Source organism: Urocitellus parryii, chromosome 1, assembly GCF_045843805.1.
Source record: "Urocitellus parryii isolate mUroPar1 chromosome 1, mUroPar1.hap1, whole genome shotgun sequence".
Taxonomy (NCBI): domain Eukaryota; kingdom Metazoa; phylum Chordata; class Mammalia; order Rodentia; family Sciuridae; genus Urocitellus; species Urocitellus parryii.
In genome coordinates this window covers 88,038,934-88,053,523 of record NC_135531.1, presented here as the reverse complement: position 1 = coordinate 88,053,523, position 14,590 = coordinate 88,038,934, and the positions used below count along the sequence as shown (strand labels likewise).

Genomic DNA, 14,590 nt, shown 5'->3' with positions numbered 1-14,590 from the left:
AACTGACATCTGTGTAAAACTTTTAAGAGAATGGACTGCAAACAGGTGCTTGTGTTTTGCTCACCTCTGCTATGGGATGAGTTTGATATATAATGAAATTGCTAGGTTTGTTTTAAAAAGGAGGGAAGAGGAAAACCTACTGTTTCCTGAATACTGTAGGATGGGTAGAATGCTATGTTGGAATTTGCCTGAAGGTACCCTGAAGCATCATTGCTTTGCAATAAATAATCTCCTTTGAGCTTTGATTTGGCTTTATAATAATATGAACGAATTAGGTTATAATATATTAATATTTAAATTTAGAAATAGAAAAGATTCCTTAACAGAACTGAGATCAGATCCCCGAAGTCCCAAACAACAGACCAAGTAGAAACATGCGTGTCCTACAGTGGCCCAAGAGACTGAGGGGTTTCTGCAGGAGGATGGGGAAACAGCTCCGCCTGCAGTGAGACCCTGGCATTCAGCAGCAGGTGTCAGGCCCTACCATGCTGCACCCAGAGAAAATGCTGTTCCTGTTTGTAAGTAGTGTTTCAGAGGAAACTCCAGACTTTCTCCCCTTACTGTTATAATATATTTTATTCATTTATTCAGTAAATACCTATTGAGTGACTTACTCTGCTTCAGTCCTTGTGACAGGTGACAGGTCAGGAAAAACAGTGAACAAGATGTAGTTCCTACCCCATGGATCCTGGGCCTCCTGGGGAAGACAGACAAGCAAACAGACAACTAGAATACTGTGAAATTGCAAATTATTTTTCTAAAGGGGACATTTAAAATTAGGTTTAGTCTCAACAAAGATCCTCACTTTGATCTTGAATCAGCTTTCGGCTCTAGTCCTCTACAGTTCTTTTTTTCTGCCACCTGATTATTAAATTTCTGAAAAAGATTGTCTAGAAACAGTATTCCTCACTTTCTCACTGCTCATTATAATCTGTTTCCATCCTCACCCTGACACTATGCTGCTCTTTTAAAAGTCACCAGTGCCCTCTGTGTCACCAAATGTAGTAGCTATCTCTGAACCCAGCTTGCTCCATCTGTTGGCAGCGCATCTATATGGCATCCACTCTCTCCTTTGTAGGCCCTCTCTCCACTCTGCTTCTCTGTGTCTCCACCCTGCATCTGTAAAATGGACTTATCTCATAGGTTACTGAGAGAGATGAGTTAATTTGTGTAAATGTCCTCATATGAGGTAGGAAATCAACGTTAGCTCTTACTTGTTTTGGTAATTAAATTTTACCTTTCTCATCCCTATCAGTCTTTTCATTAGAATGGAAGTGTTCTATGTTATTTTACCAGTACCTACAGCAGTGGCTGGCACATATTTGTTGCTAGATATATAAGTATTGGATGAGTGGATGGATGGAGGGAGGGAGGGAGGGATTAAATGTATTTTTCATTTGCAGCCTCTTTAACCAGAGTGTCCCTCCTTTTATTGCTTTATTTGAAATCTACATTTTGATTTGGGAAAGTATTGATAGCTAGAAGCAAGTTTGAATATCATTATATCCCACTACCTTTTAATAATATGATATATTATAAAAAGCAGCTGGATGGAAGAAAATAAATAAGAAGGGTTCCACCTTGGAGCTAATATGAGTTTGCTACTGCTGGGAATTCTGAGGATGGCTGAAAGCACCTGGGACCCAGGACAGACAAAGCTCAGGCCTCTGCTGTCTGGTTGGCATCCTTTAGAGTGCAACTTTGGAACATTCTGATTTGTGTACAGTTCCTCTTCTGAGAACCACAAAATATTTCTTACTTTCAGGTTCTTTAATCTACAGGTTTCCTGGTCACATTCATACATAATAAACTTTTGCTGATAATAAATTTGTTTCAGGAAACAGGTCAAATTCATAAATTCTACTGGATGGAAACTGCAATTTTAGAAAGATATTTTTTCATCAGGTGCCCACTTGGTGATTACCACTACCCTAGCCTTTATGTAAGAAAATAAAAACTGAAATCAAGACAGCCATTAGGCACAAAAGAAAACATATTTTAGTTCAGAGAGTTTTCCTCTTCAATTATGTTTTTCAGCTTAAGAGTTTAATTTAGAAACACCCAGATGTGTTCCATAAATACATTGCACTTACCACTCAGCGACTACATTAATTATCTTATTAGGGCCCAGGTTTTTTCAAATAGTTGCTCTTTTACTGAAGCATTTAAAGCACTGTAGATGACTCTCTTAAGTGACTTTTTCCATCCTGGTGTCCCATATACATCTGTTTTGGTTCTCATCTGCACAGCATGTGCAAATATACAGATTTGAGCAATGAATCAAGTCCATGACCAGCAATTTGCGGCTCAGAATAACCAATGCAAGACCATGTACCTGGAGCTTGTACTTGGCTTGAAACATCCTTCTTGGTGGAGGATTGCTTGGTGATACAGGGGATGAAAACATCACTAATTTTTTTTTCTCTGACAGTCTGGTTGTTGGACTTCCTGTCACATTAATCTCTAATTAGAGGCTTCAGGTTAGCAAGCCCCAATTCTCACTTAACACTGCAGGCGTTTCTATGATCCCCATCCTCCCAGGTTCTTTGCTGCTTTCTCACTGTGCCAATTCAAGTGAATAGAAGCAGTGCTAGTGTTAACAGGCAACCTACATTTCATGAAAAAGAGACAGCATGAAGCCAGGCCTGTTGTGATATTGACAGAGCATAGCACTTTCAATCATTGCAGATTCTGAAATGAAATGACTGCATTTGACAAAGTTGACTGAATTTATGAGCCTGCCTCTGTCAGGTTCATTGCACTCTCTGTATCTGTCTTTTTCTATGTTTTGGGATTTTTAGATGAGTTCTTTTTTTGCCACCCAAGAGTAATATTTCTTACCTCTATGTTTAAAAAATACATCCTTATATACCTGAAGCTACTAATATGAGGTTCATGAGTGAGGCATACTGCATTATGGGTATTCTGTAATCAGCTGACTCCCATATTCAGTGGGTGGCTTTTAGGTTTCAATGATATACTCAGTTTTTCTTCTTAAAATTGTATTAAATGCTCATTCATGAGTACCCTTTCCGTCCACATCATGAGTAGTCCTTTGAGGAAGAACTAGGTCCATATGAAAACTGTGCTTAGAGGAATCTTTCATTCCTTCAGCTTTGGGGAAGATTGGGTGGCAGCCTTCTTTGGCTGAGCTAAACTAGAGACCAGATGCTGACTGAAAAGAAACCAATCTGATTTTCCCTCATTCAAAGAAAAACATCTTTTGTTTCAAGCAGTGATAAATATTTGGGGAAAAAAAGGCACCCATTTATTTTCTCCAGAACTATGGACTAGGTTTAATATAGAGGGCATATGAGAAGTAGGTGGGCACTTGTATTTAATAATCTTAATTTAGGTCTTACCTTCAGATTCCCAAGGGCAGGAATTACCTGTGCCCTTTGTGGTCATTTCAGTCAGCTTTAGACCCAAAGGTCTCAACCTGAACTGCACAATTGAATCTTCTGGGAGCTTTAAAAATACCAATGTCTAGGTCCCTCTCTACCAAGATTGTGATATCATTATGGTCTGGAATATACCCTGAGCATGGAGGTGGGGGGTTGATGAAAAATACTCCCAGCTGATTCTAATGAGCAGGTGGGATTACAACCACTGAATCCTTGTTTGTACTCTGGATTGTGGAAACAATTCAATTCATCCCATACCCGCTATACATGTATCCATATTGGTTATAGATTAATCACTGTGGGGTTCCTGGCAGAAGGTATTGGTTTGAGAAAGGAAGAGGAAAGGAAGGGAATGTGAAGTTGTTTATAAACAAAAGAAAGGGAATGGGGTGCTATTCGAGGAAGTTTCACCTTGCTACTGAAGGGAAAGAAATGAGAGACTGTACAAATGGTGGCAGATTCCACTTTCCTGCTCTAACCAAAGGGAAACCTGAGTAGAATGTCAGGTCATCCAGTCAGGGACAAGAGAAGTCCTGCTAAAGACGGAGGGAAATAAAACCACAAAACTCTGCAGACCACAGAGGGATGGTGCATGTTGGCTGCGGAAGGTCCTGGAAAAATCAATGTATCATCGGGTCTTTTATTCTTTTCTTAGTGTCCTACTTAAAATATTTGAAACTGCACTTCGATGACCCATCTCCTTTACATGAAAATTTGAGGTGGTACTAAGCTTTGCATTATTCTTATTTTATCCTTCTCAATGTGTGCCTAACTTGGAGCCTGTGGGCAGTAGTTGAAAGAGCAGTGGGGTTTATTTGAATATGCATTATCCACAAACACTTGCTGGCACCTGGTAAGTATCAGGTTCCATGGATATCCAGTACAGTTTCGCAGAGAGCCACATAACTCAGAGAAGCAGACTCCGGAGGCATGTTGCTCCAGAGACAAGAGTCTGCCTCTAGGCCACCAGGAGTCAGCCCCTGGGGCTGCTAGCAGTGAGTGACATTGCCCAGGGAGTCTGTGAAGAGTGACAGACCAGTGTGAGGGCCAGAGACCCGAATTAGAAGGCAAGAGCTGAGTGTGCTATTTGTAAAACCTCACAGATGCACTGTGGGCACCTTACTTTTCCCACCTGCACACAGATTCATTTTCTTTTCCCATCCCCTCCTCAAAGCAGAGCTATTTGAAACAAGAACATAACTTCAGTTACACTCTTCAGTTTGTTGGATGAGGCAAGAGACACATTGCATAGTTTACAAAGTAAAGGATGATTAGTTGTTCAGTACTAGCTCATGAGCTGGTTTCTTTTCTGCATTATATGTATGTATTTAATGACATGATACACAAACTGATTTCCTGCTTGTTCTTCAGAAGTCCACTTACATATTTCTTTTGGAAAGCCCTTTTCAACACTCTGGGAGAACATCAGGTACTAGCTATCGGCTTCCTTCCACAGCAGCTTGCATTTCCCTAAAAGCACTTCTCTTTGATGATGTCCATTGTCCCTGCTGGAATATAAGCTTCAAGAGGGAATCCACTGAACAGTCTACCTCTGGAACAGGGGAAAACGTGTTCAGGAGAGAGATGGAAGAGAAAGCAATGCCAGTTTCTACCATAGTTGTAGTTGTCCCTGTCAAAAGTTCTCTTTTTAGTCTTGCAGCTTCATCATATATCTATTAGGCTTCAAAGATTCATGCAACCACAGCTCTACAACAGTATATTCTGCAGGCCAAGTGGTCTCCATTATCTTCTACATCCCCATGGAGAAGACATTTTGAAAAGACTGTCAAAGACTTGTGGGGAAGGGGGAGTCGCACATGCACACCTGCCAACTACAGTCATTTTATTTTTAAAGCTACAAATGAATGTCATGAACATTTTGCTGGGTAGGTGGGTAGGCCCCAGTCTGACACTTTCTGTACCTCACTATGTTACTGAGGTGTCAGGAAAGTGTTATTCAATATAGAAAGCACTGTGTGCTGGAGTTCTGATTTCAAACCCATTTATTACTAGTTGTGTGACTGTATATGAAATACCAATTCTGTCTGAGCCATGGTTCATCTATATTACTATTAATGTCCAGGTGCTGGGAAATAGTAGATGCTCACTGAATATAATTTCTTCCCATCCTCCTCCATCCTTAATGAAATGGGGATATACACTTATTTTGTCTTATTGCTCCTTAGGGTAAAAAGTTAACAAAACTTTTCAAGTATTTTGCCAAAATAAACCATGCCAAAGAAGAGAGTTTGACTATTTCCTATCACATAAAACCCTAATATTATGTGTTTATCACTGGAATGTGGGGTATTACGGGCTGGAAATAATGATCTATTGCATGTTCCTCAGAGTACCATATGCCAAACACCACTGTGACAAGTAGAACCAACCAGAAAAAGAAAGCCCCTCTAATTTCCATTTGCTCCCAGGTAGAGGTAAAGACTTCTGAAGCCCAAGAAATCAGCAGAAATAACATTGCTTTGAGTCAGAAGACCTCTGGACTAAGTCCATTCCCTCTCTGCTACCAGATAACTTTGATATCCAAAGGAACCTTAAATGTCACAAAATTTTCCAAGTTTTCTGTCAGCCTCTCCTGGGTCTACCACCCTGAGCTGACTGCTGATGGTGCAAACTAAAGTATCAAGTCCTCTGAACTGTGTGGCTATTTGTGCAAAGTTTTGGAATCCTGCTCACATCTAGTATCACTAGAATGTCTGTAAGTGTTATTGATCTCCAACAAGGAGGATCACCATCAATGAATCCAAAGTATAGCTTAGTCATCTCTTGAGTACTAACCTGAGGGACACCAAACCAGCAAAAATTGCTCAACCACCATCATGACCTACTTCATTCTCCTGTGAGAAATTACTGAAAGCTCCAGAAAAGGTGCATCTAAAAAGAAGTACCCAGTGATATCAGACAAAAAAGATAACAGCCCAAAGAATCACTATGGTATGAATTTCAAAGAACTGAGGAATTTGGGGTTGCCATGTCAAGACTTTTTAAGCTGCTACTACTGTGGCTGGCATAATATTGGAACAAGATGAATTTATCTCTAGAATTTCGGATATATTAGTATTGCTTTTCCCCATAATACATATTCATTAAGCAACTCCTATATTAATTTATCCAGGAGATATTTATTGAGTATGTACTCTATGCTAGGTGTGCTCTGAATACTAGGGATTTGGCAACGAACAAAACAACAGAAATTTCTGTCTCATGGAACTCATTCTAATGAGGTAAGAATTTATCAGTGTGTGTAGGACTGAAAACAAAGAGATAACTAAAATACTCTTTGTTGCTAAGGAACTTAGCTATCTGGGAACAATGCATTTTTTAAAATATTTTTTTTAGTTGTAGATGGACACAATGTCTTTATTTATTTATTTATTTTTATGTGTTGCTGAGGATTGAACCCAGTGCGTCACACGTGTGAGGCAGGTGCTCTACCACTGAGCTACAGCCCCACTCTGGGAATAATGTACTTTGTTGGAATTTTAAACAGTGTTCACTTTTTGTAGGAAAACTTCCTCCATTAAAGAATAAGTGACTTTAGATGGTTTATTCTTAACTGTGACCTAATGTATTCAGATGTCATATTTCTTCTCCTAACAAGAAACATGTCCTGTCTTATAACATGAATTAAAGAGGGAATAAGAATCACAATGTAAATGATTTATTCAGCAAGTTGTACCAGAAATTGTATTTTTTGAAAAACAGGTATGATTAAGAAAATAATTCCAGCCTAGGCTTCTACTTACCTGGAGCTTTTTGGAGAAAATACTGATAAGGAACAGAGGGAACTATGATGGTCTAGATAAATTGGTTAAATTGAATCTCCCAAACTCTCAGGGTTCTCTCCTCACCCTTCCATAGCAGCAGCAGCGGCAGCAATATAATGAAATTATGGTGTGATTTACCTTAATTAGCATAGCAATTTGCCTCACATTTTCAAAAAGTGCTAATAGATGTTAACTCAAAATAGATTAAAATACCAGACAAATTGCTACTACCTTAAAAAGAGTTATAATAATTTTGAAAATTTAAATTATGGTTATGCAGTCTTTAGAGAGAACTATAAAATCCAATCTTTCATATATTTTTTTAAAACACCTATGGTACGTGCTTCCCCTCCCCTCTTTAATCACAGTAATTTCTTCAAAGGACACTGCTGCATATTTCTTTAGGAAGATACACTGCAGTTTTCACATATCATGTATAATGTAGGAATTGCCATTGATAGTTTTCAGCAAGAGGGGGAAAACCGAATACAGAAAACCAGGAATCATGGGGAAATTCTGAAGAAAAAAAAAAAAAACACCTTTATCTCCATGGTCCCTTTTTTATATCGCATACATTTTATGAGTTGGAACAAAGAACGATCCTCTTTATTCCAGCAAGCAGAATTGCACATGACAAAAATCTCTGGAAATCTGTGTGTGACTGTAGGATTTAAAATGAACATTCCTGGTGTCTTTCACTGAACTCCTCTACAGCACGGAAACACTTATGGGGTCCATACAAAGAGGAGATGAACATGATTTGTACTTCTGAGAAGTAAATGAACATAACTTTAATATAAAATTTGTCCTGCTATATCACCAGGGGACATTGTATGTAAAAGATAGAACTTTCCCTAGTGTGAGAATATGTGTTTCCCTGAATAATCCCTACCCAACAAAGCTCTAAAATGGAATATTTGCATCTTCCCTTCTGTGTTGTTTTCTAGAATTTACAGAGCACAGTTAGCTAAAGGACTGCTTAGAATTAGAAGACACATTATATTCACAGGGGACTAGTGGTACAATTTTTTTTCTCATACAGTTACAAGAAACCAACTTGTTTTTTCTTAGCCATACCTGTGAAAGTCAGAGAATTAACATAGCATCATCTCTGTTCTCAACTACAGATGTACCTTCCTTTATGCAACAGAAATAAATAAATTGAACGTGGATAAATCAAAGGATATATAAAATATATTAGGGGAGCTGACAAAATAAATTAACCCTACCATGAAAATTTTTACTAAGGTGAAAAATTATCCCCAATTTATATACTCCATAAATCCATATCTTCACATATCAGGTTTGTTTAAGGTGAATTATATGCCTTTTCCTAGGAAACAGTTATCACAGAGATATTTTCTGTTTTTAAAAATTGGCTCTCCAAAATAAATTGCCTGTCAACCCTACATACAAAACTTTGTACAGACCCATGTGTAGTTAGGAAAAAAATGTACCACAGAAAATAGTTCCTGTGTCTTTATAGTAGGTTTAAATGTTTTTTCTTCTCTATTCTTTTCTCATCTATTTTTTATTTAATAGGTTCCTTGAATGCTAAGTGTTTAAACGACATATCCTTCTTTTGCAGTGCAATGCAGATTTTCTGAAGGTTCTCTGACCAAATGCCTTCACCTTTCGTTCAGTAAAACTTGCATCATTCTGGGTTTGTGGTGGGAGGAAGAAAGGTAACCAAACCGTAGTGAACCACAGTTAAAGGAAAGGGAGAATTTTCTAACAGTGAATATTTTAAACCTGGACTATGAAATTAAAATAAGTTCTGGGGCTGGGGATATAGCTCAGTTGTAAAGTGCTTGCCTCACATGCACAAGGCCCTAGGTTCAATCCCTAGAACCACACACACATACACACACACACACACACACAAAAAAAAAAAGCGCTCCATCTCCTGTAAAAAACATTTTAATGGAATAGATTCTTCTTGTATATAAAATATGTACTAAAGATTACTTTTCCCCCTATGATTATTTTATTTTGAATATTACAATCAAAGTTATCAAGGTTTAGTTCTGAAATATCTCATAGGTAAAACAATATTTATTAGCACTATAGAGCATAGGTTGCCCTACCATATTATTAACTAACTCGCATTTAGTAAGCACGTATTGAGTGCCTGCTGCAATAGTAAGAGCTACCACTTAGGGGACTCTTTATGTTAGCTACAATTATTTCATTTATTTATTTATTATTATTATTATTATTATTATTATTATTATTTGTTCTTTTTAGATATACATGACAGTAGTGTATATTTTGGCATATCATACACACATAGAGTATAATTTATTCTACTTAGAATCTCATTCTTATGGTTGTACATGCTATAAATATTCACTGTGGTGTATTCATATATGTACGTAGGAAAGTTATATCTGATTCATTCTAATATTTTTCCTATTCCTCTTCCCCATCCCTTCCCTTCATTCCCCTTTCCACTGAGCTTCTGTTCTTCCCCTCCCCACCACCTTGTTGTGTGTGATCATCCCCATATAAGAGAGAACATTTGACTTTGTCATAAGTACTTTTATCCTGTTTTTACAGTCAAAGAAATCAAATGTTAAAGAAGTAAAGTGAAAGCAGGATTCCAACAAGCAAGTCTTGAACAGAGAATTGTCCCAACAGAGATTAAGTATCATTAAGCACAAGGCTACAATATTAGTTCTCAATATTAAAAACAATAACACGGAACATATTTTTCCAGATCACCCAGAAAAGTACAGACAACTGTTATTTCAGAAAAGTACAGACAACTAACTTCATGATCATCATATTTCTGATCAGGTTTTCAAAGCAAACAGTAAGGGTTTGATGTTGTTTCAAGTTTTTCCTGGTGGTCCTGATCTTTTTAAATAATGGACATCAAGGGGGATTCTCAAAAACATGTATTACAAGAGCCTTCTTTTAGACTCACTTAATATAGCTTACTTAGTATAAGTGAAATATTGATATATCTGAAAATGCCAAAGTGTTCAATAAAGAGTTTAAATAAAGCTACTAAAAGTTGTGGTTCTTAGGTTAATCATTTATTTATCTAAAGGATGAAGGAAGCTGTCTACTTCTGTGATATGAACTGCAATCAGCTTAAAAATAATTGACAAATTAATCCCTTCACAGCACAGCAATTGTAAAGGTGTTAGTTTTAATTAGGCCTGTCTGATTGCCTTGTCTAATCAAGAATCAAGGTGGTATCTTTGATGGTTAAGGTCTAGTGGGGCCATCCCTGACCTGCCAGCCATGTATGTTTTAATTATTGATTCCTCACATTTCAGCCCTTTTCACAAAGGGACTTGAAGTTTGTAATGCCTTAACATTTAAAGGGAAGAAAAATAAACATTTTCCCTAGCACTTCGATCAAGAATCCTGTGTATCCTCTCCCACTTTGTACAGTATTTGTCCTAAAAAGGATGTCAATGTGCATTAGAATGCTATCTTATTATTCCCTTACCTCTCAAGCACTAGATTTTCAATGGACATTATTAAGATCTTGACAAAATCACAATTGTTTGTGCTTCTAGAAAACACATTTGATTTTTTGAGATTATGTCTTGAAAAAAGGATCCATGGGTTGGGGTATAGCTCAGTAGTAGTGCACTTGCCTAGTATGCCCAAGGACCTAGTTCAGTACTGCAAAAAAATTAAAAGAAAAAATGTGTGAGGGTAAGGATAGCAATGAGAAATCAGAGAGGTGAGACAAAAGAAAAGCCTGTCTTCTCACAAAACAGTTTCCCACATTTCTAAGAAGAAACAAGTAGAGGGTTGTCATGCCATCAGAAGGCCACAGTGTGCCAGTGAGCATGGACAGCTGCATGGTATTGGTGGTCCCTATGAATAATGGTGTGCTTCTTGGGTTGCAGGTCAATGAAGTGACAGTGGAACAACTGGTGCAACAGTACCCCCACATCACATTCAGCACTGTCCTGCAGGACTGCAAGAGGACCTTGGAGAGAGCCTACCAGATGGGCTGGACCCCCAATATGTCTGCTGCCTCCTCCTAACACTCCTGCCCACGCATAGGTCCACTTGGATCATTCAGCAGGGCAGTGATCTCCTGGAAAGGTGTTGACTGTCACCTGTCAGCGTGCGTGCAGGAGTGTGTATATTCATGTCTTGTTTGCCTACTGCATAGTGTAAGCGCACATTATCTGTTCCCAGGTGGGCTGGCTTTTTTTCTTAAAAATTGAAGATTATGAAAGCCACAAACCTTTTAGTTTTTATGTTCAAAGGCTTATTTCTCTTAAAAATAAAATAAAATAAAATAACTCTTTGTTTCAATATATTTCTGCCACTTTTGGAGATCCCAAAAGACAAGTTTCTTTTTTGATGGTGTAGAATGTGTGCTTCTACTGGTGAAACCAGAACAGAAGTGATATTGCACTAATTAGAAGTCTAGAAACCAGTACTCTTCAAAATTCCCCGAACATATATGCATAGTAAGTTACCTGCAACTTTCATGTACCCCTACAAGTGGGTAAACACATACACACACACACACACACACACACACACACACACACACTCGGGTGGTTTCTTTGTAAATCATATCCTGACAGAGTGGCCTTCATCCAGGCCACTGGGGAGCATGTCATCCTGTGTGACTCTCCCTAATTCATTGTGTCCACAGGTGGTCAACTTGCTATCTGGTGGGCGACTTAGAGACTAGAGAGAATAAAGCCTTTTGTAAATTTTTTATGTGGAGGCAACAATCTGAACTCCCCTGGCCAGCTCATAGAAGTTAATTATTCATTATTCTACAAATGCATTCTGTTGAGTACTAAATATTTTACTTGGTTTTGCATTAACATTGTGTTAGCTTTTATGTTGTGGATTGTAACTGGTCAGGATATATTTTAGTGATATTTGGAGCTAATCTTAGCATTATCCACATTGAAGCCACCAGTGTAATTAATGGTGAGCAGTTATTAAAAATCTACAGATCATTTCATTATTTTGTTAATTTTGGTAATTATGAAAGCATTTTTCTGAAATTTGGGGGTAGTCACATTAATAGAAGATTAATGAGTGAGATATAAGTAGACAATCTTCCTACTGAATTTTTTTTTCTTTTGCTTTGGGTTTTAGAACAGATTTTTTGGATATGTGCATGTCATTTTTTGAATAGTTCTTATGCTACTGCAAAGATCTATTGCAAGCTAATGTAAGAGTTAAAAAGAAAAAAATTAGAAAATCTGTTCATTAAGATTCTGTTTACACTTGCCAGAAATAAGTATTTTTTGTTTAATTAAAGATTGCCAGCTTTCAGTTAAGACAGTACCTATCAGTAAATGAATATATGTCTTGATTTCACACATCTTTACAATTAATTCATTGTAGGGACTTAGGCTCAAATAACCTTTCCTATGTCTAGATTTATAATCAAGACAGCAGGGAGCCTTTTTAAGCTAAAGAGTGATTATCTTTCTCAGTAGAACTAGAAGCAAAACCCTGACTTGTGAATTTGCTATTTATTCTTCCCTGATGTGGACATAACTGTTATTTGATCTTTAACAGATATACTGAGGTTTGAGTTCATTTCCTATAAATTCCATATTGCTAAAGTGATACTAGCTGTAAGAAACAAAAGATAGCCTTATATTTGAATGTCATTCATATATTTATAATGACTCCTTTTTGTAAACAACTGTTTCCTTTGATTATGTCAACATGTTTCTGATGTGGCATTTTTTGTTTTAATCCCAATCAGTTAAGAAAATCTAGTCAATAAGCACCAAGAATGTTTTTCCCATAGCTAAATGGGTTAGTAATTTAATTTGAAGGGAGAAAATTTTCATAAGAAAAAGATGTTTACCATTAATAAACTGTATTTCTTCTTACACATTGAACTGTATCATTTCCATATCCATTTTTCCACCACTGAAAAAATCTTATTTCACAATATTTTAACTGATTTTTAACCCAAAACTAATTTATAAGACAGTATGTATAGTAATAGTAGCTTGAGTGAATAAACAAAAGTTTAATTTTTATATATGTCACACTATATTTTAAATAGTTTTTAAAAAGGACAAAAGAAGGGAGAACCATCTATGATATAGATGGTACAATTTCAGTTCAAAGTTGTAATAACATTTGGAGTGTTACAGTTTGGTTGTCAAATGGTTTCAGAGTGTATAATTGATTTTTTTTTTTAATGTTAAATTGTTTGAATCTAAAGTACGGCACTATAACATGCTTTAGCTTGGTGGGGGGAGGGGGTACTGGGGGACTGCACTTATTCTTTAAAATGTTGACTAATCCAAAAGCCTGATACAACATAACCTGGAAAACTGCCTTGGTACATTGTAGAATTCTGTAGAAATAACATATCCAGCCTCAAAGCATTAATCTCAAAAAGAAAAAAAAAAAAAAAACAGCCAGAAAAAGCATCACCTCAAGTGATCCTGTGATGGTTGTTGAATGTGTTCTCATTAGATGCTTTGAAATGAGGCTTAAAATAATTTTTCTAGGCAATATAGTTTCTTTTTTTGCTTAGAATGTCATCCATACATGTGAACACGTTTAATGCAGGGCTTTTTATCCTCTCCAAAATGTCAACAGTATTTTCAGAATAAAGCCTATGAAATATATTGCTGTAGTGGAAAATTCTGGTCCTTTGTCTTTAATGTCTTTTTGAGTGGATAAAGAAAATTCACCCGGTTTGTAGTTTCTATATTTCCGTGAATCTTTTGACCTTGCAATGGGTTGCAATAAAAGAGAAACAAAGCACTGTGTCTTTTGTTTTATTTTAGAAGACAATAAATGGCCTCCCTGTTGTTGGTTGGGTATGATGCATGCAGTAATATGTGTCCTTGTGTGTTTCACTACAGAGTTTGACTATAGGTTTGACTAACCCAGAATAATAAACAAGATTGGATTGAGGAGATTCTAATTTAGTCATGATTATTGAGATAAGATTAAAACCATGAGGGCTTAAACAGAGAATTGTTTAAAATCCCATTCCCTAAATAGTCACTCATTTACTTAGCCATTAATTCAATTTTTCAAAAGCAAATAAATAAATAAAACATTTATTGAATAACAAACACGTGCCAAGCACTGGGGATTTAAAGATAAAGGACACTTATTCCCACCCTCCTAACAGGGAGGCATTCTGGAAAACTAACAATGAGAATGGAGCATGGCAGTTGTAATAATGGGCATAATTCTGAGGAGCACACCAAGGACCAAGCAGCAGCTTTGGGAAAGGAGAGCTGTGCAGAAGAGCTTTCAATAAAGGGTAAAGGAGTAACAAATCCACTAAACTTCTGATGGAAAGGAAGAACAGGCAATCCAGAAAAGGAGGAAATATGTACAAAAGCATTCAGGAGTGGGACAGAATGGTAGTTCAGGGCCATTTCTTGAAGAACCTCAGTTTAATAGGAGGAC

General features: G+C 37.0%; 1 protein-coding gene across 1 annotated transcript in view; it reads left to right on the top strand.

The window, feature by feature from the left end:
- Fbxl17 (F-box and leucine rich repeat protein 17) overlaps positions 1–13,928 on the top strand; it is a 516,653-nt gene extending 502,725 nt beyond the window's left edge. The window contains exon 9 of the mRNA XM_026391318.2: positions 11,062–13,928. Within this exon, the coding sequence (XP_026247103.1) occupies positions 11,062–11,202 (141 nt within the window). The 3' untranslated portion in view covers positions 11,203–13,928. The remainder of the gene's footprint in view (positions 1–11,061) is intronic.
- Positions 13,929–14,590: the final 662 nt, after the last annotated feature.